Source organism: Rhipicephalus microplus, chromosome X, assembly GCF_043290135.1.
Source record: "Rhipicephalus microplus isolate Deutch F79 chromosome X, USDA_Rmic, whole genome shotgun sequence".
In the NCBI taxonomy this organism is placed as follows: Eukaryota; Metazoa; Arthropoda; class Arachnida; order Ixodida; family Ixodidae; genus Rhipicephalus; species Rhipicephalus microplus.
Genome location: NC_134710.1, coordinates 338667326 through 338693814, shown reverse-complemented (window position 1 = coordinate 338693814; position 26489 = coordinate 338667326). Strand labels below are relative to the sequence as shown.

The 26489-nt window shown below is 44.0% G+C and overlaps 1 protein-coding gene across 1 annotated transcript in view; it reads right to left on the bottom strand.

Annotated features, from left to right (window-relative positions):
• The window catches only part of LOC119162040 (uncharacterized), a 166967-nt gene that overhangs the window by 13275 nt on the left and 127203 nt on the right, over window positions 1-26489 (bottom strand). Inside the window, exons 16-18 of the mRNA XM_075876703.1 lie at window positions 24086-24154; window positions 16034-16179; window positions 14325-14419 (exon numbers count right to left, since the gene is read on the bottom strand). Coding sequence (XP_075732818.1) covers window positions 14325-14419; window positions 16034-16179; window positions 24086-24154 — 310 coding nt within the window. The remainder of the gene's footprint in view (window positions 1-14324; window positions 14420-16033; window positions 16180-24085; window positions 24155-26489) is intronic.

Below are 26489 nucleotides of genomic sequence, written 5' to 3'. Positions count from 1 at the left end.
CTAAGTGTAAACGGCGTTATGTACGGTTGGGACAGTGACAAGAAATGCCGCTTTCAGTTGAAAAGTGATAGGCGGGTTTGACAAAGGCAAAATGATGATCGATTCTTGAAACTTCTTAACATCAATTGTATGAGCGTAGTCAATAAAAGCACAGAGCTTGAGGGGCTAATTATTGCTAACGATCCTGATATTGTTATACTGACTGAGACATGGCTCAGTGATGAAATATACGATAGTGAATTCGTTCCATCAGGATACCGAGTTTACAGGAAAGACCGTGGTAGTAGGGGTGGTGGAGTTTGTATAATCTACAAAAGTGCGCTTAACGTATTCTTGATGCCTGAAGTTGCCTACATTGAGTGTTTATTCTGCAAAGCCTATAGTGGCGGCCTTAGGTATATTGTTGGTGCCATGTACAGACCCCCTAACTCTGATGCTTCTACCATGGATGTGTTGAAGGAGTATTTATGTGACCATGTCAAACCTGATGATCGGATAATCCTATCTGGTGATTTCAATTTGCCTGATGTTGACTGGCTAACAATGTCCCCCAAAATTCGTAATGACAAGGTAGGAGAGGCAATGCTTAATATTGCTTTTGCCTTTGACCTTACTCAAGTTGTTGAAGGCTTCACAAGAATTCAGGATAGCAGTAAGACTCTACTAGATCTTTTCTTCGTAAGCGGTAGCATTTTCGAGAACGCCACATCTCAAATCATGCCAGGAATTTCCGATCATCAGGCCGTCTTCCTTAGCCTCAGCAATGTTAAAGTCGACAAAGCTAACGAAGCTTCGTATTTTCGAAACTTTTCCAGAGCCGATGACGAAGCTATAATAGACGTGCTTTCGTTTCATCTAGATAATTTCTCTCGCAGTGATGCAAATGTTCACAATCTTTGGGCTTCTTTTACGAAACTTGTACATGAATGTATTGAACAATTTGTGCCATTGATACGCAAGAAAAACAAACGTGTGAATGCCTGGATAAGTCGTTCTACTATACATTTGCAGAGAAAATTAAAGAGGTTAAAGAAAAAACGTCGATCTGTAGGCGACTGCGTAAACCTGGAATCCAAAATTTCAGATTTGTCTCACAAAGTTAAAACACAAGTTGCAGCTGACAAAGACAAATATTTTTCAGTTTCACTACCTAGTTTCATTACTAGTTCGCCGCAGAAGTTTTGGCAAGCAATTTCCCCATCTTATACTGATGTGGATGCTTTTACCATTAATGGTGTCCAAATTACTGATGCCACAAAAATTGCAAATGCATTCAATAGGCAGTTTCAGTCCTGCTTTACTAATGATGATGGCAAACTGCCTAATTTTGTGTCACCATTACTGCCGATGCCTGACATTACCGTAAGTGAAAAGGGAATTTTCAACATGCTCTTGAAACTTGATGTAAAAAAATCTGGTGGTGCTGACGAAATACCCAATGCCTTTCTCAAAAGGTACGCTGAATGGGTCGCCAAATATCTTTGCATTCTTTTTACAAAATCGTTGAAAGAAGGACAGCTGCCAATCGATTGGAGGACAGCCAAAGTGAAACCACTTCATAAAAAGGGTAAGAAAGATGAAATTAGTAATTATAGGCCAATATCACTATTGTCAACAGTTTGTAAGTTGCTCGAGCATATAGTTCATAATCATATTTCGGAATTTTTAACTGCTCATAATGCCCTATCCGAGTCTCAACATGGATTCAGAAGAGGCTACTCTACTTGTACCCAATTAGTTCAGACCGTTTACGATTTTGCATTGACAATTAATAATGGTGAGCAGACTGACGCGATTTTTATGGATTTTTCAAAGGCGTTTGATAAGGTTTCTCACAAAAAATTAATTTTCAAACTAGACAACATACTCAAAAACAAGCAGTTAACTAAATGGATTTTATCTTACCTTCATAGCCGTCAGCAATATGCTGTATTTAAAGATAAATGCTCTGAGAGGGTTTCTGTGGAATCTGGCGTCCCCCAGGGTTCGGTACTTGGACCTCTTCTTTTTCTTATATATATAAATGACATTGTGAATGACATACCCGTTAACATAAAACTCTATGCAGACGACTGCGTTATTTACTCCGAGGTAAAAAATTCTAATGACCAAATAAAGTTAAATGCCGCATTTCAAAAAGTTAAATCTTGGTGCGACAGTTGGCAGATGCCCATAAACTTTGAAAAAACCGTATTTATGCGCATTTCACACAAAAAAGAGCCCCTCTTGTTCCAATATTGCTGTAACAATATATACCTTGCTGAGGTGCAGTATTACAAGTATCTAGGGGTTTACATTACAAACAACTTGACGTGGAATAAACATATCGATTATGTTGCAGCTTGTGCTAACACAAGACTTTCATTTCTTAGGAGAGTTCTCAAGCACTCCGCTCCCACTGTGCGCTTGCTGGCGTACAAATCAACAGTTCTACCCATTCTAGATTATGCAGTCGTTATATGGGATCCTTTTACGTTGACTAATAAAAAGAAGATTGAAAAAATACAAAGAAAGGCAGCCCGTTTTATATACAACAGTTATGGTCGCACATCTGTTAGTGCACTGCTAGCGAGAGCTAATCTTCCACCAATAACTGAAAGAAACCGAATTTCTCGTCTCAAATTTTTATATCAACTAATTAAGAAGCACTATAAGATAGACACTAGCAAATTATTGTCTTTTTCCTCTGGGTATCCGACAAGGCATCGCCATAACCTCTCCATTACGCCCTTTCAAACAGGCAATAACTGCTTCACGTATTCATTTTTTCCGAGAACAGTCGGGGAATGGAACAACCTAACTAATGACGTTGTTTTACAGCCATCACTTGAAAAGTTTGCCTTGTGTTTAACTGCATAATATATATGTGTGTATGTATATGTATGTATATATGTGTATATATTTGAAATTGTGTAGAATTATCACCCGTGTTTTTTCCAATCCTTGCGTATGTGACTGTTTCTGGAATATTTATTATCCTGTACATTTTGAATTGTATTTTGTCGCCATGGTTGATCATGTATTCGTGAATTTTGTATATCAGTTTTTCCCTTTTTTTTGTAATTCTGAGAACTGTACTTTGCTTCCGTATTTTTGTTTCTTGTTCACCTAGGAATATTTATGAATGTACTTCCCACCCTGCTATAATCCCTCATTTGGGATTGCAGTATCTACAAATAAATAAATAAATAAATAAATAAATAACTGACAGTGCCGCAAGAAAGACAAGGAAGAAAAGAGAGAGTGCACTTCTGGTTATCACTACTGCACAAAGCCACAATGAAGCGGCTGTGAGCAGTAGAGCAAGCACACATAACCAGCAATAGGGAGAAAGGAAGAGGAATGACAAGTGGACAGCACTGTCTGGCAGTTTCGCAAGGCACTGCTTTCACACTATTTTTTTTCTCAACCTACCACTCCGAGTAAAGTCAGGGTGCAAGTAATATTGTCCTCATTGCCAAGGCAACCCATGTGTAGAGGAGAAAAAAGTAAGACAGAATTCTGCTTTCACTTTTATGGTGCTGGTACAGCCGCATACAAAGTATAGAAATGCTTGAGTATTGACTTTTCCGAGGTGCTTTTATTGTTGGGATTTTGAGACATGCAGAATCTGGCACAACTTTTCGAGAAAAGGGGCGAAAAATACTTGAGGTGATCACAACAGCAGACAAGCACTTCTAATTGGTATTTTGGAATGTCAGCATTCAAGCTAAGGGGAGACATGGTGTGTAGAGATATTTTCTGTATTTGTCGACCAAACATGATGAAGATATACATGCTTATGTAGTTTCTTCTGCTGATTTCAAATATGCAAAAATTTTCATTGTAGGTCAATTAATTTAGAAGATACACAATGCTGCCACTCTATTGTTTTTGGAGACAATAGAAAAGGACGTGCTTATCAAAAAGTAAACATTATTGCATAGCTAGACAGTGCAATTAGCAATAAGTGCAATGCTGCAAGCAGATTTAAAATTAAAGAAAAACTAGTGATTCTGCAGATGATGAAAGTTGAGGAGTCATGTCACGGCTATTACATACAAAGAAATTTAATACCTTCCAAATTTATATGGGCAGCAAATAGAAATTCTGCTTTCAGCACTTTGTAATACACAGATTGGGCTTTAGGTTAATGAGAAAATTATTGCTCTAGCTGTTCTAGATTGCAAGATATCAACCCGACAAACTAGTAAAATCACCAAAAAGCATGTTTTTAGAAAACTGAGAAAAAGAAATAAAACTCATTCAGTTTGAAAATGCTCAGTATGCACCGGGCATGTTCTCCTTTTTACTATGAGTCCCTGTGCGACATTTTTTCAGGGACTGGTGAATGTTCTCCATTGCTTGTCGCTTCTTGACTGAGGCTGCCGTGTGCCGTCGATCCTTTTCAGCCATGCGGCTGCGGCTTTGCCAGCCGGGGTTTAGGCTCACTTCTTTCATAATGTCTTCTGATGCCTTTTTATTGCCTGCATTGAACTTGAGCACTGCTTCTGCCACAGCTGCCTCCACCGTGAATAGCGAAGCATGTCGCTCTTTTGGTGCCAGTGCCCAGATCATTGAATGCAGGCATTCATTGTTATTTTGGGTTTTCCCTCGCTGGCATCGTTGCAACAGCTTTCTGTCTGACAAGCGCTCATAAATGGGAAGTAAGGCTTGGCAGACATGTGGAGGCAGCTTTCGACGATGTTTGGGAATTGACTCCCCCTTGACCTTTGCCGCATTTTGTTTGCACCAGGAATTTGGACCAGGTGGGCACAGAGTGTGGTTTCCAACATCATCATTGGACGTGTTGTGATGATAAGCGGCCATCACTGCTGTGTGTATAGCATCAACATCACTACTGTGTGTCTTCAGAGCCCACCCATAATAATAGGTGAGCTTGGAGATCAGGTCTCCTGTCAAGCGGCCCTTTTCCCCAAGACTTTCAAGGCCAGGGCCTTTATGTTTTGCAATCAAGTTGCGCAAAGCAGTGCCCATACACTTTTGGACATGATTAATGCAGTTCTCCTTTTCCACTGGGATATACCCATAAACCTTGTCTTCTTGTAGCGCAAGGTAACTGCGGCTGTCCCCGTCGCAAAGCACCCTGGTGTAGCGCAGGTTGTGCCGCTCAAGTGACCTCCAGAAGAGGATTAGGGCAGCCTCAACCTCAATTTCCCCAGCCTTCTTGTCACTGTTTTTCTGACACTGGTGATGTTCTTTCCACACTGCATAAGAAGGGTCACCTTCCTTTGGGCCCGACTCGCATCCAGCACAAAAGTTGCTCAAAACAACAAAGTCAAGCACCAGCCCGCTGAACAATTCTATGACGGTGCCGAGACCGATATGCGACGAATGACCACGAGTCATCCATGACCCATCAAACGACACCGCGATGTTTCCCATGTGGCCTATATTAAGTTCGGCGTAAAGTTCGCGAACCGACCGTGCGCAGTCGCTCGTCAAGTGCCAACTTGGTGGGCACGGCGGACCATCGAAGAACATGTGGCTCAAACCGTTTTGCTACCTCGTGCAGGTTCTTGTTCATGGTCTGCCCGGATCAACGTTTCTGCAACTACCGAAGACTAAAGCAATCGACCAGGCATATCTGCCTGACTTCGCCACGTGCACTTGGTCTCCAACTACGTCACTGATGTCGCGTCACTGCTGGTTCGACGCCTCACCTTCGCTGTTTTGGGACGCGCCACCCGTGGCGCCACTTATGTTCCACGTGACGTCGACACACCAGTTAAAAAGACACCAGCTCCAGACCTACGCCTTTTGTGGGCACGGCGGACCATCGGAGAACATGTGGCTCAAACCGTTTTGCTACCTCGTGCAGGTTCTTGTTCATGGTCTGCCCAGATCAACGTTTCTGCAACTACCGAAGACTAAAGCAATCGACCAGGCATATCTGCCTGACTTCGCCACGTGCACTTGGTCTCCAACTACGTCACTGATGTCGCGTCACTGCTGGTTCGACGCCTCACCTTCGCTATTTTGGGACGCGCCACTCGTGGCGCCACTTATGTTCCACGTGACGTCGACACACCAGTTAAAAAGACACCAGCTCCAGACCTACGCCTTTTGTGGGCACGGCGGACCATCGAAGAACATGTGGCTCAAACCATTTTGCTATCTCGTGCAGGTTAGTAACTGCTATAGCACAATTAGGAGTGATTGTCGTGGTCTTTTGGTCTTGCAGTGCCCCCAACGCTGTGCTTCTATTGCTTATGATGTTTACTGTGTATGTTTGTTGCTGTTGTGCGGTGACGTCTAGTCAAATCCCGGCCCCACTAACAGTGGTGGTGCTTCTGTCGAGTCGATGTTGAGGGAGCTGCTGTCTGGCCAGAAAAAGTTGACAGCGGATGTAACTGCACTCAGAGAACAACAGAATAACGTTGAAAAAGTTATAGCTGATTGGGGAGCCAGATTCGTCGAATTGGAAAGACGAGCCTCACGCGTGGATGACCTTGAACGTACTGTAAAATTGCTAGAGGCGAAGCTGACTGATCTGGAGGATAGGAGTAGGCGATCCAATTTAGTAGTCTTTGGGATCCCTGAGGGTATGGGTGAAACTGAAGCTATTCTTAAAAATAAGGTTCTTGAAGAAGTTTTCTCCAAGAGGCTTTCGGTTAATTGTAAATCTGTCGGCCGAATTCATCGCCTCGGTAACGCGGGTAGTAGACGACCAGTCATTATTTACTTCCAGGATGTCACTGAAAAACAGCATATCTTAAAAAATGCTCATAAACTAAAGGGTACTCGAATATCAGTTCAGAACGATTATTCGCGCAATACGCTAAGGAAACGTAAACTGCTGTGGGATAGCGCTAGAACTGATAGAGAGCAAGGCAAGAAAGTTAGCCTGCGTAACGATAAGCTGCGCATTAACAATGAACTTTTCACATGGGATGAAAGCAATAACTTGAGGATCAAAATCGACGGTCGTCAAAACAGTACCAGAAATACTTGACTTTCCTCCGTGGAGGCCTCCCCTGAATTTAACTTCGAGTTTTAAACATTAATGCCCGCAGTGTCTTTAATAAATCGGAAAGCCTCGAGGCTACTATTTTAAGTTACAACCCTCATGTAGTTGTCATAACGGAAACTTGGCTGCATGATAATATTGAAGATGCAGTTGTGTTTCCTCCATCGTACAGGGCGTATCGCCGTGACAGAAGTACTAGGGGGGGAGGGGTGGCTGTTTTGTTAAAAAACACTATAGCCGCTACCCCATTACGACAGGCTGATAACTTAGAAACCGTGTCACTAAAGTTTTCTTGCTGGGATAAATCATTCTTACTTTTTGCCGCTTATCGAGCACCTGACTCTCCCCCCGAATTCTTTCGCGATCTTTTTACATACATGGCGTCTTTCGCAAACGATAAGGTTCTTCTTGTAGGTGATTTTAATCTGCCAGATGTCGATTGGGAAAACAGATTTTTTTGCACCGCGAATACACATTTACAATATTTGCATGACATCATCCTATCTCACAATCTGGATCAGATAGTTAAACAGCCAACGCGCACCTGTGGTATGTCAGCATCCATACTGGACCTTGTGCTTATTAGTCGTTCATTAGAAAACTTTTCTGTATCGGTTGATCCCGGAATTTCTGATCACAACCTAGCATACTGTTCCTTTTCATTGAAGGTACCTAACACCAGCAAATGTAAAACGATAACGGTTAAAGATTTCTCTCGTGCCAGAGATGAAAGTGTCTAGGATTATCTGGAACTATGCCTTGAAAATTTTCAAAGCAACAATACTGCTGTACTTTGGGATGAGTTGAAACAAATTATTGCTTACTGTCTTAGCAACTTTATTCCCAACAAAACTAAAAAAGCATCCTTGGATAAAAAAGCACTCCTTGGATAACAAGAGAAATCTTGCACCTCAAAAGGAAAGTAAAGCGCTTAAGGCGACGGCGGGCCTCCCGTGTGATTATTCACCAAATGCAAGATAAATTAAACCTTGAAGTACAGCTAGCTAAGCGCTGGTATTTCCAGCACACGCTGCCAAACTTCATTCGCACGGCACCCCAAAAATTTTGGTCTTTTATAAGCAGGAAAACAAACTCAATTGACCAAATCGTTCACGAAGGCCTCGTCGTCGTCGACAAGCAATGTATCGCAGAGCGCTTTAATCATTATTTTCAAAGTGTATTTTCTAGTTCTAATACCATTGTAAACCCTAATCGCTTGCCATGTGACTCGAACATTGATATTGTATCACAACCAGGTGTGGTATCAATGTTACTGAACCTTAAAATTAAATCATCTCCAGGACCAGACAACATACCGAATGCCTTTCTGCGCAGATATGCTGAAGCGTTAGCCCCCTTTTTGGTAATCATTTTTCGTTCCTCGTTGTCGTCAGCTATTCTTCCTGCAGATTGGCTAACTGCGCGTGTCGTTCCCATTCCGAAAAAGGGCGACGCAGCACAAGTAGCCAATTATCGACCCATTTCATTAACATCCACGTGCTGCAAATTAGTTGAACATATTATTGCTAAAGAAATAACAAAGTTTCTAAATGATAACAATATACTTTCTCCTCATCAGCTTGGTTTTCGCAAAGGGTTATCGACTGTAACACAATTAACGACAATTATTCACTACTTTGCTAGTACACTTGACAAGTCGAGCCAAATCGACGTGATATTTCTGGACTTTAAGAAACCGTTTGACCTTGTTCCTCACAGTAAACTTATTGAAAAACTGCAGTCAATTAACCTTCCCGCATACATAGTTAACTGGGTAGCAGCTTATCTGTATAATCGCAAACAGTTTGTATTAATCGGTAACTACTCTTCTAATGAACTTTCAGTAACGTCTGGAGTACCCCAGGGTAGTGTTTTGGGACCTTTACTATTTCTAATATATATAAATGACATCGTTAACGAAACTTTTCCCCCTATTCAAATTAGGCTATTCGCAGACGATTGTATAGTGTTTAACGAAGTTTGTTCTCTTAATGATCAATTAATGCTTAATTCTAACCTTCAAAACATCTTGTCGTGGTGCGGGCGATGGGGTATGGAATTGAACAAGGAAAAAACAGTCCACATGTCTATAACAAAAAAAATCAATATGATGTCGTTTGCTTATAACCTAGGATCTACACCACTCACCAAAGTAAACCAATACAAGTATCTTGGAATCACGATAACCAGTGACCTAAGTTGGAATAACCACATTTCCAACATATGTAACTCCTCCTTCAAAAAACTGTGTATCCTCAGGCACAAACTAAAGCACACTCCTCATTATACTAAAATGCTAGCCTACACTTCACTCATTCGCCCGAAACTAGAATATGCAAGCATCGTATGGGATCCCTACACAAAAACTAACATAAACGCTCTAGAGATGATTCAACGCAGAGCAGTTAGGTTCATTTTTTCTAAATATAGAATAACTGACTCTCCCACTAGCCTAATGAAACAACATAATATCCAGACACTTCAGCTTCGAAGGAAAATACACAGGCTAAAATTTCTCTACCAACTGAAAAACAACTCTTTCTCTCTAAACCCACACGCGTATGTGACACCCCTTGCAGCACGTCGAACACGGCATCGTCACGAATTTTCTTTAACACCATATAAGACCAGAACTAACCTTTTCAAATATTCTTTCTTTCCGCGCACTGTAAACGATTGGAATAATCTGCATTTATCACAACTAATAAGCACAGACTCCATTGAACATATATCTACTTGATGTTCGCCATTGTCATGTTGATTAATCTTTCATTTCTTATCTTTAGTGCTCCTTTTTTTGTATTTCAAGTGTCTTGCGGGGGTATAGGCAAATGTTTATGCGCATGCAATGTGTTCTTACTTCTGTTATCTCTTTCTGACGTTGTTTTCATTGATTATGTTTTTCGTATTTCTTCAGTGTCCATCTTGTTTAGTTGTGACTTTCTCCTTTCATTTTTTTTTTTGTGATTGCTGTTCATGGATATATGCATATGCGTATGTATATATATGTGTATATATATGTATATATGTGTGCATATGTGTGTGTGTGTATGTGTATATTTATATTCATGTATTTGCCCTCCTGCTTGGACCCAAATAGCGTCTGCAGTATTGTATAAATAAAAATAAACTTCGTCTTCACATAGTGTTGCCACGTTTTCGTGTGAAGACCCCGACGGCTGATGCCCATCAACGAGAACACATCATTCAGTGAGAACACATCATTCAGTGTCTGTTCCCCGTTGCCTGCATGGCATGCATGGCCAAAACGTTCACAGCAAAAGGTTTCATACGTTCATCGCTACGTACGCGCGGCGAGCTCCACAACGACGCAGTCACCCCACAGGTCGATCACACAAAACGCAACTTGACGGCGAGTTCGAATTCCCGGTCGTCACGAACAATGTGCAGTTCTCCGTTGCATGCCTTGCACTTTGGAAATGCCAACAAAGCGCTGTTCACTGTGTCCAAATCTATAATTGTGAACATGGTTCCATCAGGTGGCCGAGCTGCTTCGTCGGCACTGTAAACCACGAATGCGCGTTTCCGCTCCGTCGCTGGAGCGGACGACAACTCCGATAACTTATCTTCAGTTTTAGCTCGCTCCTCTTTCAAGTCAGATTTCTGCCGATAGTCAGATTTCAAGTCAGATTTCTGCCACGCGACCGCTGCTCGAAGGCTTCGCGGCTGACGAACTTTGCACAGGCTCCGTGACAACTGATGCGGTTAGCTAGGCCTCCCGTGGTAGCATCGACAACTTCACCACCATGGGACGCGGAGAGTGTAGCGTCTCGGGGGTTTTGCTGTATCACGGAGCGCTTCTTGAAATTCGCGACTAGCGTCCTTCGCACCTTTTTCGCACCAATCTTGTGCTGCGTGCGAAATTTGTGCTCAGGATTTGACATCGTGAAACTTTTCCACTGACACTAAGGCAAAATGGCGCGCATGGACCCGCGCCTCAATACCCGGAGCCGACGAAGCCAAGAGCCTCCACAAATAGGGAGGCAAGCTCAAGTCATGTGCGCAAAGTAGCGAATAGGAAGGCACTCTGATACATCTTTTTGTTGCTCATTTTACAAGCTGCCAATGGTTGAATTGGACCCATTCTGGTGGGAATTTGAAGGCGAAAGACGGCTCTCTCAAATGAGAGCAAGCAGGCCGCGCTGGCACACATGAAAGGGCAGGGGCGCGTCACGCAAAATGTGCGATTTCAACGTCGATTTCGGCTCAGATTTAGCTAGAACGTGCCGTATAAAGGGTCTTAGCGGCTAACTAAAATAATGATACAGTCGACTCCCGTTCATACGAAGTTCACGGGAACCGCAAGAAACTTCAAATTAAACGAACTTCTAATTAAGCAAAAAGCACTAAAAACGACACTTTTATTCGTTTGAAAGCGCGACAGTTTTGAGGAAAAATAGTCTGTCATCTTCTTCTGCTTGCCGAATCTGGCTGCGGCTAGCAAGTTTTGTAAGGAATACACGTGTCGAAGTGCTTCTTCGGCATTGTGTTCTCCAACAAAAAACCGCTGCGCAAGAGCAAGACCCGCAGCTACATCGGCAGTCCTCGGTGGTGGCTCATTTCCGATGTCGTCGTCATCATCGTCATTTTCAGGAATGCAGTCATGGGGCCGAACCTTCTGCACGATTTTGCTGTCCGTTAGTGGACCGCATGTTTCAACGTTGCTGTCCACAGCGACACACTCGTCAAAACGGACGTCACAGAGAGCGGCGCGAAAGCTACCGTCGTCGAGCTCATTTGTTTGCACTTCCACTGGCGCACAAGGAGAAGCATCCCCCGAGTTTTCCATGGGGCCCGAAAACAATTGGCGATGGTTTCTTCTTTCACGCGGGTCCAAACTCGCGCTAGCATGTTGATGGCACTAAGCAAATTCACCTCGTATTGTGACGAGTTGTCCATGCACAAAAGCATGCGCTCGACGAGATGCTGCCTATACAATACCTTCACATTTTTTATTATGCCCTGGTCCATGGGCTGCAACACGGACGTCATGTTTGCAGGCAGGTACACAAGACGGATGGCACTCAAGGCAGGTACGTTCATGTGGGCACTACATTGGTCCACAAGGAACAACACCTTACGGCTTGATTGCGCGAACTTGCGGTCGAGTTTGGTGATCCAGTCCTTAAATATATCGGATGTCATCCACGCCTTTCTGTTCGAGGCATAATCCACAGGAAGCGTCTTCACGCCTTTAAAGCACCTAGGCTTGGCAGCCTTCCCGATCACAAGCAGGCAACACCGTTCTGTGCCAGTCATGTTCGCCGCGACTAGCACTGACACTCTCTCTTTGCTTCTTTTGCCTCCAGAACAGTCGTCGTCTTTAAATGTCAGGGTCTTGTCCGGTAGCAGCCGATAAAAAAGCGCAGTCTCGTCTGCATTAAAAATGTCTGCCGGCTGGTATTCTTCGAGGTACTCGCGAAGCTTGCCCGCTTTCCATGTCAGACACGTTTCCTCATCGACTGACGCCTTCTCCCCACACACGCTTTTAAAAATCAAGTCGTGGCGATGATTGAAACGCGTAAGCCACCCATCCGAAGCAGCGAAGTCGTTGATGCCCAACATTTCAGCAAGCGATGACGCTTTTGCCGTGACGACTTCACCACTGAGAGGAAGTTTGTTGTTTCGTGCCTCTCTGATCCAAATCAGCAGTGCTTCCTCCAACTCGGGGTAGGCGCCGGTGCGCATCCGCTTCCACGATGTCTTGAATTTTTCACTTTCAAACGCATCCAATATTGAGCGCTTATTCTTTATGAAAGTCGACAGCGTGTTAGGCTTAATGCCGTACTTTCTTGCAATGCCTTGTTTGGCGGTGCCTCCCTGGTCAACTTCCTTCAAGACTTCGACTTTCGTCGCTAGGTCTAGCGTTCGGTAAGGGCCACGAGTTGCCATTATTAAACGTACGTCACCACCACAACACTCAAAATAAGAAGCGCGGAAACACGTGTGGAATCAACCCAGCGCGTGGGTGACGCGGTGACACACTCGAGTCTCGACAAAAGTCAACTAAAGAGTCAGTCGATGCCGCCGATGCGATTCGCCATCGTTAAAAAGATTGCCGCTTCAAGATCTGTGGCGCTGCGGACAGTAGTGATGACGAAGACACCAGCGCGGTCCGGCAGATGTTTTGGCATGAGAAAAGTTCCCCATTTTACTGTAAAATTACGGTCCCGACGACACTGTCGATTGAAAAAACTTCTAATTAACCAATATTATGGGTTTTTAACTTCGAATTATCGAGCATTTTTTTCTATACGATTTCATGCAAAACTGATGGGACCACTTGCTCATTTCTAATTAACCGAAACTTCCAATTAAGCGACTTCAAATTACCGGGAGTCGACTGTATTATAAGCATAAAATTCATGGTACAAGTGCACTAGTAGCTGTAGATTTCAAAAAAGCAGTACAAAAAAAGGAGTTTTTTTTGCGATTTTTCGGTCTCCACAACCCGTGTCCTCCCTTAAATGGGGTTTGCAATATTAAATGTTGAGGAGTCACATGGGCTCTGAAGATATTTCCTGTATTTTATGTCCAAACCTGATTAAACTAAACAAATTTCAGTTTTTCAGGCTGACTTCGAACACACAATAATGTTTCTTGAAGGCCATATTAATAAAGCTGACTGATGTTCCCAGCTGGTTTGCATCGTCATTGCTCTCAGATTGATTGATTGGTTGATTTGTGGGGTTTAACATCCCAAAACCATTATATGATTATGAGAGACGCCGTAGTGAAGGACTCTGGAAATTTCGACCACCTGGGGTTCTTTAACATGCACCCAAATCTGAGTACACGGGCCTACAACATTTCCGCCTCCATCGGAAATGCAGCCGCCACAGCCGGGATTTGATCCCGCGACCTGCAGGTCAGCAGCCGAGTACCTTAGCCAGTCATTGCTCTCAGAGTCAAGGTCCGACGATAAGGCAGCATCCTCAGACTCGCTGCTGCTCGTTAAATCGACAAAAATAGCTGCGAACACGTAGTATGCCAATATCTGCAGAATTCCAAAGCATGCGTGTGCATGCCGCATCTGGCGGAAGCCATTTCCCTTTCCCACTTAACGATTGCACAACTCCAGAACACTTTAAAAAATCGTGGCAACATGGGAAAAAAGCTAACCACATAAAGAAGAAAGCTATAGTTATTCTCTTTCACAACAGATCATACAGTGTGTCCATGAACAGTATTGGGCAATTCGAACCATCGATAGCAGGCTGTTGATTCCCTTGGGCACGATACAAAAAGTGTTAAGGCCCGTTCAGGCACCGACAGCTGGCCAAAGCCGCAACACAAATGATAATCAATGCCTACACCAGCCTGCGTCTCTTACCTCATAGCATTCGCAGTAGTTTTTCAGGCAACCAGATCGTTTGCAGTTACAGCCTTTGGTATGACGCCGCTCAAGGTCTCCTTCTTTGCCTTTGCCTGCAGATGGTAAGTTAGAAAATAATTTCACACGCATGCTGCAGAGCAATATTCTGATCCTATGACAAGTAATGAAGCATCAATCTCAGGTCACTAAGATACTCTACAACTCTTATGCCTAACTCTTCCCAATATAGGGTCCTGAAAACCTCCTGTAAACATGCGGTGAATAGCATGGGAGAGATCGTGCCTCCGGGCCTTACACCCTTCTTTATGGGGATTCTGCCACTTTCTTTATGAAGAACTATGATGGATGCGGATCTGCTGTAGATTTCTTGCAGTATGTTTACGTAGAGTTTGTTGATGTCCTGATTACGTAGTATGCCAGTATGTTTACGATATCATATTTATTGAAATCTAGGGTGATAGTTTTTTTTTAATTTTATTTTTTCGAATTTCTTTGCATTAATCTCCAGGGTCAGCTTAGATTCTTGAATTCTAAAAAACGAACCATTTTTCATAGAAAAAAGAGGTGCACAACTGGTGCCACCTAGACGGTATTATAGCCTTTCGTAGCCAAGTCAACAACTGGCTGAAGTACACACTGGAGGCCGCCATTTTATCTTCGTGGCGATTGTTGAGGTGAGCCATGATCTCAAGGCGAGCCATGAGCCGTTTGTCATTTCGAGTCGCACTTCGAGTGGTCTGTGTGTGACGTAGCTCAATGGCGCCAAACAGGCAATGTCATTATAGTGCCGCTTAAAAAAGGAAAGTTGTCCTAGCTGCGGAGTCGTCGTCCAACGTTCAAGTCGGGTGGTACTTCGGAGTGGACACAAAAAGTGTGCATTGCTGGAGGGGCTGCACCGTGGGACGACAAATTTGAGCGTGCACTCTTTTAAGAAAAACGGCATATCCAGTGTGCTTGATGGCACTGAGGATTGCGCACTGTTTGAAGACAGCAACAAAGAAGCGAACGATGAGGGAAGCAGCGACGACGACTCAGAATGAGCGTGGCATTAGCAAACGCGACATCTTTATGATGCAAATAACTAGAAACAGTGCGAAGAAAAAAAAATTACGGCCAAGAACCACACGCAACAGGACTGGCAGCTGTATCTTTCTCGAGTTATTATAATTGCATCATGAAGCAACTGCTTTGTTTCATCTTCATGTTCAATAAATGTTTTCTCTTTGTGAATGCTGTTTTTGCTTGGCCTACATTCAAGGTAAGTTTTTCTTTTTTTTTTTCTTTTTTCGGGCTTCGAAGTTTTGAGTGTCGGCTTAGAATTGAGGTCAGTCTAGATTCAGGTAAATACAGTATGTATGCCATAAACTGACAAGCACTACAACTTTAATATGAACAACTGACCTCAAATAAATAATTAAAATGTTAATCAGCAAGTCTTCATTAATTAGTTGCATCAGTGTAATGTTAACTGCAGCAAAGTATCTCAGCCTCAATGTGGAGTTTGTGTGCAAAAACAACAGAGACCTTACTGTCATAGGACTTGTATTAAAGATTTCTACTGCTTAAAAAGAAACACTCTGCATAATAATAATAGAAAAACACTTTAGCTGCGCAGGTCTGTACCAGAAGAGACACTCGACAAAGCAACAAAATTTTTCAAAAGGGAAGGGGCAGGGGAATGCTACTCAGAGAGAGCTGGTACGAACCAATTTTGGGACGAAATGCATTGGGATTCCTATCTAAACAGGCTGCGATAGCCCTTTGACGTTCCTCTTCATGCTCCAGGTTATTGAAACAGTTAGTGCAGTTGCAGCTGTGGCAGAATTCTCCATTGGCAAAGCAGTCACAATACCTGCAAACAAGAGGAAAGATTCAGCACAAGAAAGAACTGAGATATAGACATTCATATAACACAGCAAAAGCTTGTTAATTAGGATTTCACGGGACCGCTGAAAATATCTGAATTAATCAAAAGCTAGGTTATCGAAAGCACAAAGAAAGAAGTCTTCAAGAAAGAGAATCTGCCATGCCGCCACAGCGCATGAGGGCAGCCCAATAGCATTACAGAGGCAATGTGATTTTCCCTGATGTATGAGAAATGATGCTCCCGGCTTATTGCCATCATTTACATGTTCTTCTATGAATGCAAGGCAAAACAACTGTATACCACCTTGTATATTCTAAATTTCTCCAGATTTCCATCTGTGATGTCATTAACTAAAGGAGACATATTTTAAATGCTGTTATTAATAGACATTATCCTAATTGCAGGCTGTAGAGAACTTGCAATCACCTACTAGTAGGGGCCCTCGAGCAGTGTGTCTGCCGCACTCATACGTTCCTCACTTGGATCTTATGTGCACGTGCCTGAAGGTGGTGGCCTTTGGAAAACAAGCTATTGTAATCTGCAAACTTTCTTTCTCTCTTTAGCACTCTTGTGTGCTTCCGAATTACGCCGATAGCGGTGGCTGATTGCCCTCTGCATGCACTTTTCCTGCTTCAACAAAGGTGAGCGCATCTGTACGACAGGGTGCAAAGTTGTTGAGAGGAACTACAACAGTGGCTACGCATCCAGCAATCTTCCAAGTGACCCAGAGAGGTCCGAAATGCATATGCTCACGAAATACCGAGAAAAGGCTGAGAGCGCATGGCAGCCGACTATGTTTGCGAGAAGCACTTATCAGAAAGTGACATAGAAAGACGGCGGTACCATGGCAAGCTTGAAAACTGACCCATGGAATGCAAAAATAGGCTGAGTGCACTCAATGCACTTTGATATTCAACTGCACCCATGAATTTTTAAACATCTAACGTGATACTATCACAGGAACTACTGGTATCCAGCAGTATTTATCCATCAAAGGCAAGAAAGGGAAGCAGAATTAAGGACAACCTAAATACGAAATTATGGCATGTATAAGCCTCATCATTTGTTGGAACAAATAATACTCAAGCTATCAAGTTCACGTAAAAAAAAAAAAACTATAGTTTCTGCACTTTAGAAAAATCTCATACAAGTAACTTGCCTGTACGTGATGCCTTTTTTTATTAATATACTGAATTGAGAGCCAGTAAGGAGGCCCTAAATACACACCTATTTGCGCACAATGTTGACTGATTGATATGTGTGGTTTAACGTCCCAAAACCACCATATGATTATGAGAGACGCCGTAATGGAGGGCTCCGGAAATATCGACCACCTGAAGTTCTTTAACGTGCACCCAAATCTGAGCACACGGGCGTACAACGTTTCCGCCTCCATCGGAAATGCAGCCACCGCAGCCGGGATACGAACCCGCGACCTGCGGGTCAGCAGCCGAGTACCTTAACCACTATACCACCGCGGTGGGGCAGGTATGCTTATGGCACTAGAGTTGTCAGAGTGCAGTTTGTCAATCTAAACCAAGTCATTGTATCTCTTTAGTGCCCCATTAAAGAGAGTTTGATGCCATTACAATACATATGCAGGGGTGGAAGTGGGCTTCATTCTTTTGGAGCAGATCAGGGAGCATGAATAATGCAGTTTTGAAGGAGCTTAGAAGCGGTAATATGGGAGTTTTGGAGCACCAAAAAGTGTGTTTTCAAGCAATGCAAGTTAGTTTTGGAGCAAATTTCTAGGACCACACAGCACTAATAAGTCTTTTTACTTTCTGGTAAAGTGAGAATTTTCTAGTGGTTTTTACAAAAATTCAAGACTGATGAAGCGACCAGACTTACCAAAAATTAAATATATATACGGCTGGTTATTTTTTCATCCACTTTTCTTTCTTCTCATTTACATTCCATTGGTTCTAATAACTTCCCCTGTACATTCCTTGGCATTACTGTCTGTTAGATCTCATTAATATTGTGTCAAAACACGGAAAAACGAGCCCTTAGGTGTATACACTTCTTTCCCTTCTTTCCCTTCTTTCCCTATATATATATATATATATATATATATATATATATATATATATATAAAGGAAAGAAGTGTATACACCTAAGGGCTCGTTCTTCCGTGTTTTCAACACAATATTAATGAGATGAGATCTAACAGACAATAATGCGAAGGAATGTATAGATTAGACCAATTATAATGTAAATGGGAAGAACGAAAAGTGGGTGAAAAGATAACTTGCCATGAGCAGGAACTGAACCTGCGACCTTCGAATAAGGTGTTAGATGCTCTACCACTGAGCTACCATATATTATCTCTCTCTCTCTCTCTCTCTCTCTCTCACACACACACACACACACACACACACACACACACACACACACACACACACACACACACACACACACACACACACACACACACACACACACACACACACACACACACACACATATATATATAACTTCACAGCTGTAAGCACAGCACCTCAAAGAAAACAAGACTTAAGTGATGCTCTGGATGGCTTAAAGCTAAGACGAATGATAAAATGTTAATGTGTGAATAAAATACAGCATCCCACATGAACAGCAACTGAGCAACTGAAGACTAGAGATGAGCTAATAAAAGTTACCTTCATTTTAAACCCAATAATGCTCTATAAAGATGTTTTTAAAACCTTTTAATCCAGTCATTAAAGCACCACAGCTGACATGAGAAGCGGGAGAAAAATATAGATTATCAATATGCTCGCCGCGGCCTCAGAAAGCTTATTTTTTTTATTGTGATAACAATTATATGGACACTCTATACAAGTTTTTGCTGTCACCGTCATGTTTCAAGTAAAGTACACCGCCTGTCTTTAACAAGCACGAAAAAACGTAAGGAAGAGCAGGGAGGCTTCCTCAAGCAGCCGTTTAATTCTAAGGGCACAATCGTAATCACAGGCCCGAGTGTTACCTCGCCAAGCATCAGCGCACAGCTCGTACACCCTTCTACAAGCTACGCTTTCAACACAAAGACACTATGCAAGAAGGGCATTCCTCCCAGGAACGGACGTATTCTATTACACCAGCATTTCATACAATTGCGCAATATTGGACTCGCAAGAGTTATAAAGCTGCCATCCTCACTTCGAATAACATTACAATTTATTGCTCATACATTCATTGTTTTGGCCTTGCGATGAAACTTTTTTTCCACGTTTTAAGATTCCAGTGTTTCCATCGCAGAGCACGTGCTATGCTTGGCAGTTCTTGGCAACAGCTCGACAAGTTTTTTTTAAACAGTTTGCTGGTAAAAAAATAAGAGTCACGTAACGTGGTCTGCCCACAAACAAGACTAGCGCATTCTGTTCACGTGGCGCAATATTCACGCAAGATTCATGCTCGAACTGGAATACGACATGATTGAAGTACACAGGATATGGATTCGGCTGCGTCCTTTGTGTATCTAACGCGTGTTGCCCGGTTCAGAGAGTTTCCTAAAATAACTAGAGGTGACTCTGGCATTGCGATCGTTCAGCCACCATGGGAATGATGGGTAGTACATGAACTTGCCTAGTATTCGTGCTTGCGGACTTCGAATGCACTTGTGGCTTTATTTATTGTTGTGTTTCAGTTCTGCTTCAAATAAACGAAGGGATCGTTGTGAGCTTCTTAACCAGATTTAAATTGGTGCCCCTAAAAGTTCAAGGTGGTGAAGTGTAACTGCTGAACATTTGCTGTTTGACAACTCGTGACGAAGCAGCTCCAAGCCACGCGAACCCAAACGGAGGTGAAAGTACGGAGACTACGCAAATCCATGTACATCATTCCCATGCTCATTGAAGCGCCATGCATTACAGATCCCATAGACACTAGTGCCAGAGTTTCCTCTAGTGTATAATTAGAAAACTCCATGGCTCGGTCAATGATAAAACTCTGCTAAGTTTGGTCTTGTACGCTCAAATTTCCATTTATGCGCAGCGGGTCACATTGGCGCAGAATAGCGCAATTGGTGCAGCACTTCCATTTTTGCATATGCTTGCTAGGACCAGAGAACACATTGTAATCATCTAATTTTCCTAAATAACCAGTGTCAAATCAACAAGCATTTACTGTACACAAAAGATTAGTAAAAAGGATATACAGGAGGGCTGTGCAGCTGGACTGAGCTATTAAGGGGGGGCGCGGCAAGTAAAGTGCCGATTTTGGTCAAAATATGCGATTTTCTGATTTATTTTTTTTCGTAATCTTCAGACCTTCAACTTCCTTGTTCTAAAATATTACAGCGAAACGTGCGCTACAAATCCCGCAAATAGTGTTTTTGCCGAGGCTAGTCGCCGAAAAGTGCGAAAAAAAAGCCCCTGAAACGGTGTTGTTCACGCCGCACAAACGCGCCAAGTTGTTGACCGTGGGCCGCCATTTTGGTAGCTTTGGAAAGAGGAGAAAGCCGGCTTCCCGATGGTCGCGGTCTCGTATTTCGCCGAGTGAAAATAAAAGCGCGAGGAGCAAGTAAAAAAACGAAAACGAAGAACGGCAATTGGCTGCGCGGGTCACGTGGTAGCAGGCGCGACCTCTTACTGGTCAAAGCTGCGCCGCGCACCTTGGCAACCTTGGAAGCGCGAGCGCATCTGCGGCCGCCGAGTCGAGAATCATCCGGCGTGCGCTTCGTTTTTTGCCAGTTGGCTGTTGTTGTGATAGTTCGCGTGCTTTTTTTACCAAGCTTTGTTTACATCGGTGGTCTCTTCTGAGTGCTTGCTCATACTGCGGTGCTATGTTGTCGCAAAAAAAGTTCCGGAGCGTCCACAAGTACGGCAAGCGTCGGAAAGCTTGGAACAAAGGGCAGACGACTGCGGCTGCCGTCCCAGTCGCAGTTCCGGACGGAGCATGCTCTTCAAGCGTCACGGAGCCTCTACTCAGACCCTTCGCTGATTGTTGTGAGGCCGAGAGTGTGGAAGGTGCCACATCGTCGTATGTCAGACCGCCGGATGCCGTCGACCGTGATGGACGCTCTCGCGAACCCGATTGCGGTGGCACCGCGTCGGCAGCCGTTGCAACTCCGGGCGTGCGCGCGTCGAACATTCTATCGCGAGTTTCGGCCCAGATTCCGAGCAGTGAAGAAATCGCGCAGCGGGCGCAGACAAGGCGGGATGTTTTGGATGCCGTAGCATCGAAATCCGCTTCAAAGCGGAAGCTCGAGCTTCTGAACGAAGGCTGCGACGAAAATGACGGCGGTAAGGACTCCACATTCTTCATTGTAAATAAGAAGATGCTGAACGGTCTGCTTTCGTCAGTAAAGTGCAACAAGTGCGACGAAGGGTCGATACGCCTCGAGACTACGCACTGCCTTGGACTCGCGGCGAGGATGGAACTTTTTTGTGACAATTGTGGCATAGTGAACAGTGCGTGGTCGTCCCCGAGGTGCTCCGGGCAACAAAAAACGAACCCCTTTGAGGTAAACGTGCGTGCTTTGAGGGCTGTGCAGTCAGTTGGCAGAAAACAATCTGCCATAAATGACATTTTTTCTGCGATGGACATTTCGCATCGAGCACTGCACCACAAGTCCTACCAGAGACTGCAAAGGAAGTACAGCCACCCTGCCACCACATCAGCTGCCACCCGCATTGAAGCAGAAAGTGCACAGAAGGTGCATGACATTTACAAGGACCTAGGAGGAGTGCCAGGCAACATTGACGTCATTTACGACGGCACGTGGATGACGAGGGGGCACAGAAGTCATATTGGCGTGGGCTGTGTAATCGAGCTGTACACAGGCTTGGTCTTGGACCACTGTGACCTGTCCAACTACTGCCAAGGCTGTGCTGTTGGTCCCAAGCCTGGTGACGACAACTATGAGGAGTGGCTTGAGAAACACAAGCCACAGTGCCAAAAGAACACCGATGCTAATGCAGGCCAAATGGAAGTAGAAGCAGCGAGGATCATGTTTGAAAGATCGTTTACCAAGTACAAGCTTCGATACATCAATGTGCTCTGCGACGGTGACAGCCGTACGTACCTTGCCCTCACGCAAGACAAGGTGTATGGCTACATGTTGATTAAGAAACAGGAGTGTGTGAACCATGTGAAAAAAAGAATGGGCACTTCCTTGCGCAACCTTCTTGATGAGCACAAATCCAAAGGCCGAGGACTGAGCATGGGTGGCAAAGGCCGGCTGACGCAGGGCCTTATAAAGAAGTTGACGAATTATTATGGCTGGGCCATTAAGAGCCACCCCAACGATGTTCCTGGCATGGAGAGGGCCATCATGGCCACTTATTACCATGTAACATCCACAGACCAGGATCCACACCACGACCTGTGCCCAAGTGGGACCGACTCCTGGTGCCCGCACAATCAGGCATTGGCCAAGGGAGAGCCGCTGCCGCCTCACAAACATAAACTGCCCCCTCACGTGCGAGTGGCACTGCTGCCAATCTACAAGCGCCTCTCGAACAAAGAGCTCCTTGAAAGGTGTGCGCAGGGAAAAACCCAGAACGCTGTGGAGAGTATGAACAGCCTCATTTGGTCACTCCAGTCCAAGAGCCAGTTCGCCTCCCTTCGAAGTGTGGAAAGTGCAGTTGCAGATGCAGTCTGCCGTTTCAATGGTGGCTGCAAGAGTGCGCTGCAAGAGATCACTGCTCAACTGGGCTTCAATCCAGGAGACTGCTCTTTGCGGCGAGCAGCCGAAAAGGATGCCAAAAGAGTGAAGAGGGCTCAAAAGACGCATTGTTCCACGACAAAGAAGCGCAAAACTGGGTTGCGCTCTACAGAGGCCAAGGCCACAGCATCTCAGGATTACTGCCCAGGAGGATTCTGAGTGTTTTAGGCATGTTGTGAACTTCCAAACAAGAGTGAACTTTCAAAGTCAGTTTTCTCAACTCTTGATTTTCGCCTATGTGCCTTCGCTAGAACATCTGTCATTTTTTAACAAAGACTGATAGAGTCGTTCCGTTTTTTGCACTAGGCTCAGGAGGCCTTTAGCAGTGCAATAAAGCTTTATCTCTCTTCTTACTCATCATTTAAAATTTTTAGAACACATTTTATAATTACTGCGATGTGTGCGCAAAACAACATCCATGTTTTGGAAATTTTATTTACGGTTACAAGAACTAGAAAAATCAACTAATAGCTTCTTTGCACAAGTTGATGCTTTGGGAACATAATAATATGAAAAAATAATTTCATTTAGCAATAATTATCTCTTTAAGTGCGAAGAGCATTAATTAGTATAATTATGCTTGTAACTCAAAAAGTACAAGAGGTATTTGAAAACGGTTTTCATATTTGGAATCCTCACAATCATCCACATACACACACCAAATTTCATCACAAACAGTACATTAATAAAAAAATTAGTTTTACTTGCCACGTCCCCCCTTAAATGAGCACAGGCATCCGTTAAGCTTTCTTCAACTTTATGATTTTCACACTCATTTTAATACAAGTGCCAGTCAGTTCATGCATCACTTAACATTAACATAGCACTTAGCGGAAATGCTTATAGAAGGACATGAGATAATCTTTCTCTATGCTAGAGAATGGCAAAATGAAGCAATCACCACATTAGTTCTCACGTAATAAATGACAATCTACAGAGATATCCTTATTTTAGTGAGAAAGTAGGTAGCCGTTCGTGAGTAAACTTTGCTAAAAAACTTGAGCATTGGAAACACAATGTACACTCCTGCAACAACTACTTGCTATGTCAGACTTTTTTACACCCTAATTCACTGAAAGTAGTTACTAGTTGACGCTCTTCCACACAAGAGCATGGAATAGCCATAGGGCTAACAACGATTAGATAGATGCGAGTGCCTATAAACTATTGGGGCTAGACAGCCATCCAACTGTGAAAACAGCCAATCCTAAATTAGAAAACAGTTTCTTTTTTCCTTACAATTTGAGGCACTGGGACTTCGTACAGTTGCACGGCTTTCGAGGCCGAGAGTTGTCTTCACATGGTGTCCTGTAAAGAATCGAGCATCACCGGACCAGCCAACAAGCCTAGAATGAATATTTTCACTGATAGACAATTGCCAATACAATCATAAAACATTCCTGCAATTTCATAAAAAGTAACATGAAGATGAAAGGGAAGGCTCGTACACAAAAGTTGACTGCCAAATATTGTGAGGCAACGATGAATGTTTATTTTATATGCAAAGCATTTCTTTGCAAACTGCAAGCACTTTTGTCATCTATATGCGTGTCTATCAATTTACATCTGGGTGCTCTCGTGATCACTTCCTTAACTTGGCGTGAACCAAAATCAGCATGAGAGGGTAAGCTGGTCTGACAAACATGACGCGCTGGTCAAGACATAAATAATATCACAATCACGTCGCGTACATCTTCAAACACTTCCCGCCAAACAGTAGCATATACCCGTGGGTGGGTATGTGCCACTGGTATGCGAGTATGTGCCACTACCAACACTTAGTTTTACAGTGAAACCTCGTTAAAACGTACCCGCGTAAACAGTACTTTCGTTTTAAAAGTAGTGAATTCAAATCCCCGACTCGGCGGCCATTGAACATAATGCATTTTGTATCCGCATAAGCTGTACCAGCTTATCGCGTATATATCGGTTAATAAGTAGTTTTTCCAATTTTCGTTGCGCACTCGCCGCGGCATGTCGTCCCCCACTGGGTGTCCCGACAGAACAGCAAGCCCCAAAGATTGAAACACGCCTCGCTTGTTTGTGTTGATAATGATAGCGGCTGTGTTGGTGAGCGCCATCTCTTGAATTTTTCTGCAACAAGAAGCACTCGGCCGGCTAGGCTTGTGGTGTTGTCCACGCGATGGCGCTTTGCACAAACACGCAAACACGGTGTGCGCTTGCTTTGCTTTCTTTGTTCTTTTGGCGCCGTGCATAGGTGCTCTCTCGTTGATCTGTGCCGTACAGCTCTCGCGTCGTTTTTCACGTGTTGTGTATGTGTGCTTGTGCTGCTTCGTACTTGCGTCATGCCAAAGCTGGGACAAAAGCATCGAGTGCTGAAAATAGAGGAGAAATTGGACATAATTCGTGCTATTGAAAGTGGCACGAAAAAATCGGCGCTGGCACGCGAAAAGGACCTGCCGTTAACCACGGTGTGTGGAATTTGGAATTCCAGAGAGAAGTTGCTCGGCAGTACTGCAACTGCGAAAAGGTGCTGGCTACGCGGTTCGGCATTTTCGGATGTAGAGGAGGCACTGGTGAAGTGGCTAAAAGCAGCACGGTCAAAAAATCTGCCTATCAGCGGACCCCTGCTTGTGGAGAAGGCCCTGGTTTTTGCCTCGCAACTCAACCATGACAACTTCGTGTGCAGCAATGGCTGGCTGGCCAGATTTAAGGCGAGGCACGGCATTACCAGGAGGACTGTTTCGGGAGAAGGTGCTGCTGCTGACGTGGATGGCGCAGAGCAGTGGCAAAATGGTCAGCTGAAGAACATCTTAGAAGACTACGCACCTGATGACATCTTTAATGTGAATGAATTGGCGCTATTCTTTAAGCTGCTACCAGACAAAACGCTCGCGTTCAAAGGCGAGACGTGCACCGGCGGCGAGCATGCAAAAGACAGAATATCAGTGGCGTTTTGCGTAAACATGACTGGAACCTACAAAACTCCGTTCCTCGTGATTGGAAAGTCGGCGAAGACTAGATGTTTCAAAGGAGCCCGGCTGCCATCAGGCGTCATCTATCGCAACAACACCAAAAAATAGATGACAGCAAAACTCTTTGAGGAGTACGTGCGCCTCATCGATCGTGGTTTTGCGGCTAAGAACAGAAGAGTTGTTATTATTTTAGACAACCTGACGGCTGTGAAGTTGCCGTTTCTGCCACCGAACACAACAGCGATTGCCCAGCCCTTAGACCAAGGCATCATTCGAGCTGTAAAACAGCTCTACAAGAAGAATCTGCTGCGCAGATTTCTTCTCGCCATTGAATGTGGCAAATTATTCTCCATCGATCTGATTGGCGCGATTGACCTGCTCGAATACTCGTGGCGGCAGGTTGAAGCAACGACAGTTAAAAATTGCTTCAAGCGTGCTGGCTTCAGTGTGTGTGCGGGCAACGCAGATGACGCCAGTGACACCATCGACCAGACTTCGGACATCGTAGACGAAGCTTGCAAAACTCTGCGAGCTGAAGTGCTGGAGCGGCAGGGTGTTACGGAAGGCATTTCCTTCCTCGACTTCAGAGATGCAAACAGCGATGTGCAGACATCTCCGGACATGTCCGACGACGTCACTGTTGCCTCGGTTGTCGAAGTGTCGCCAAATGATAGTGATGAGGACGACATGAAAAGCGACAACACGGG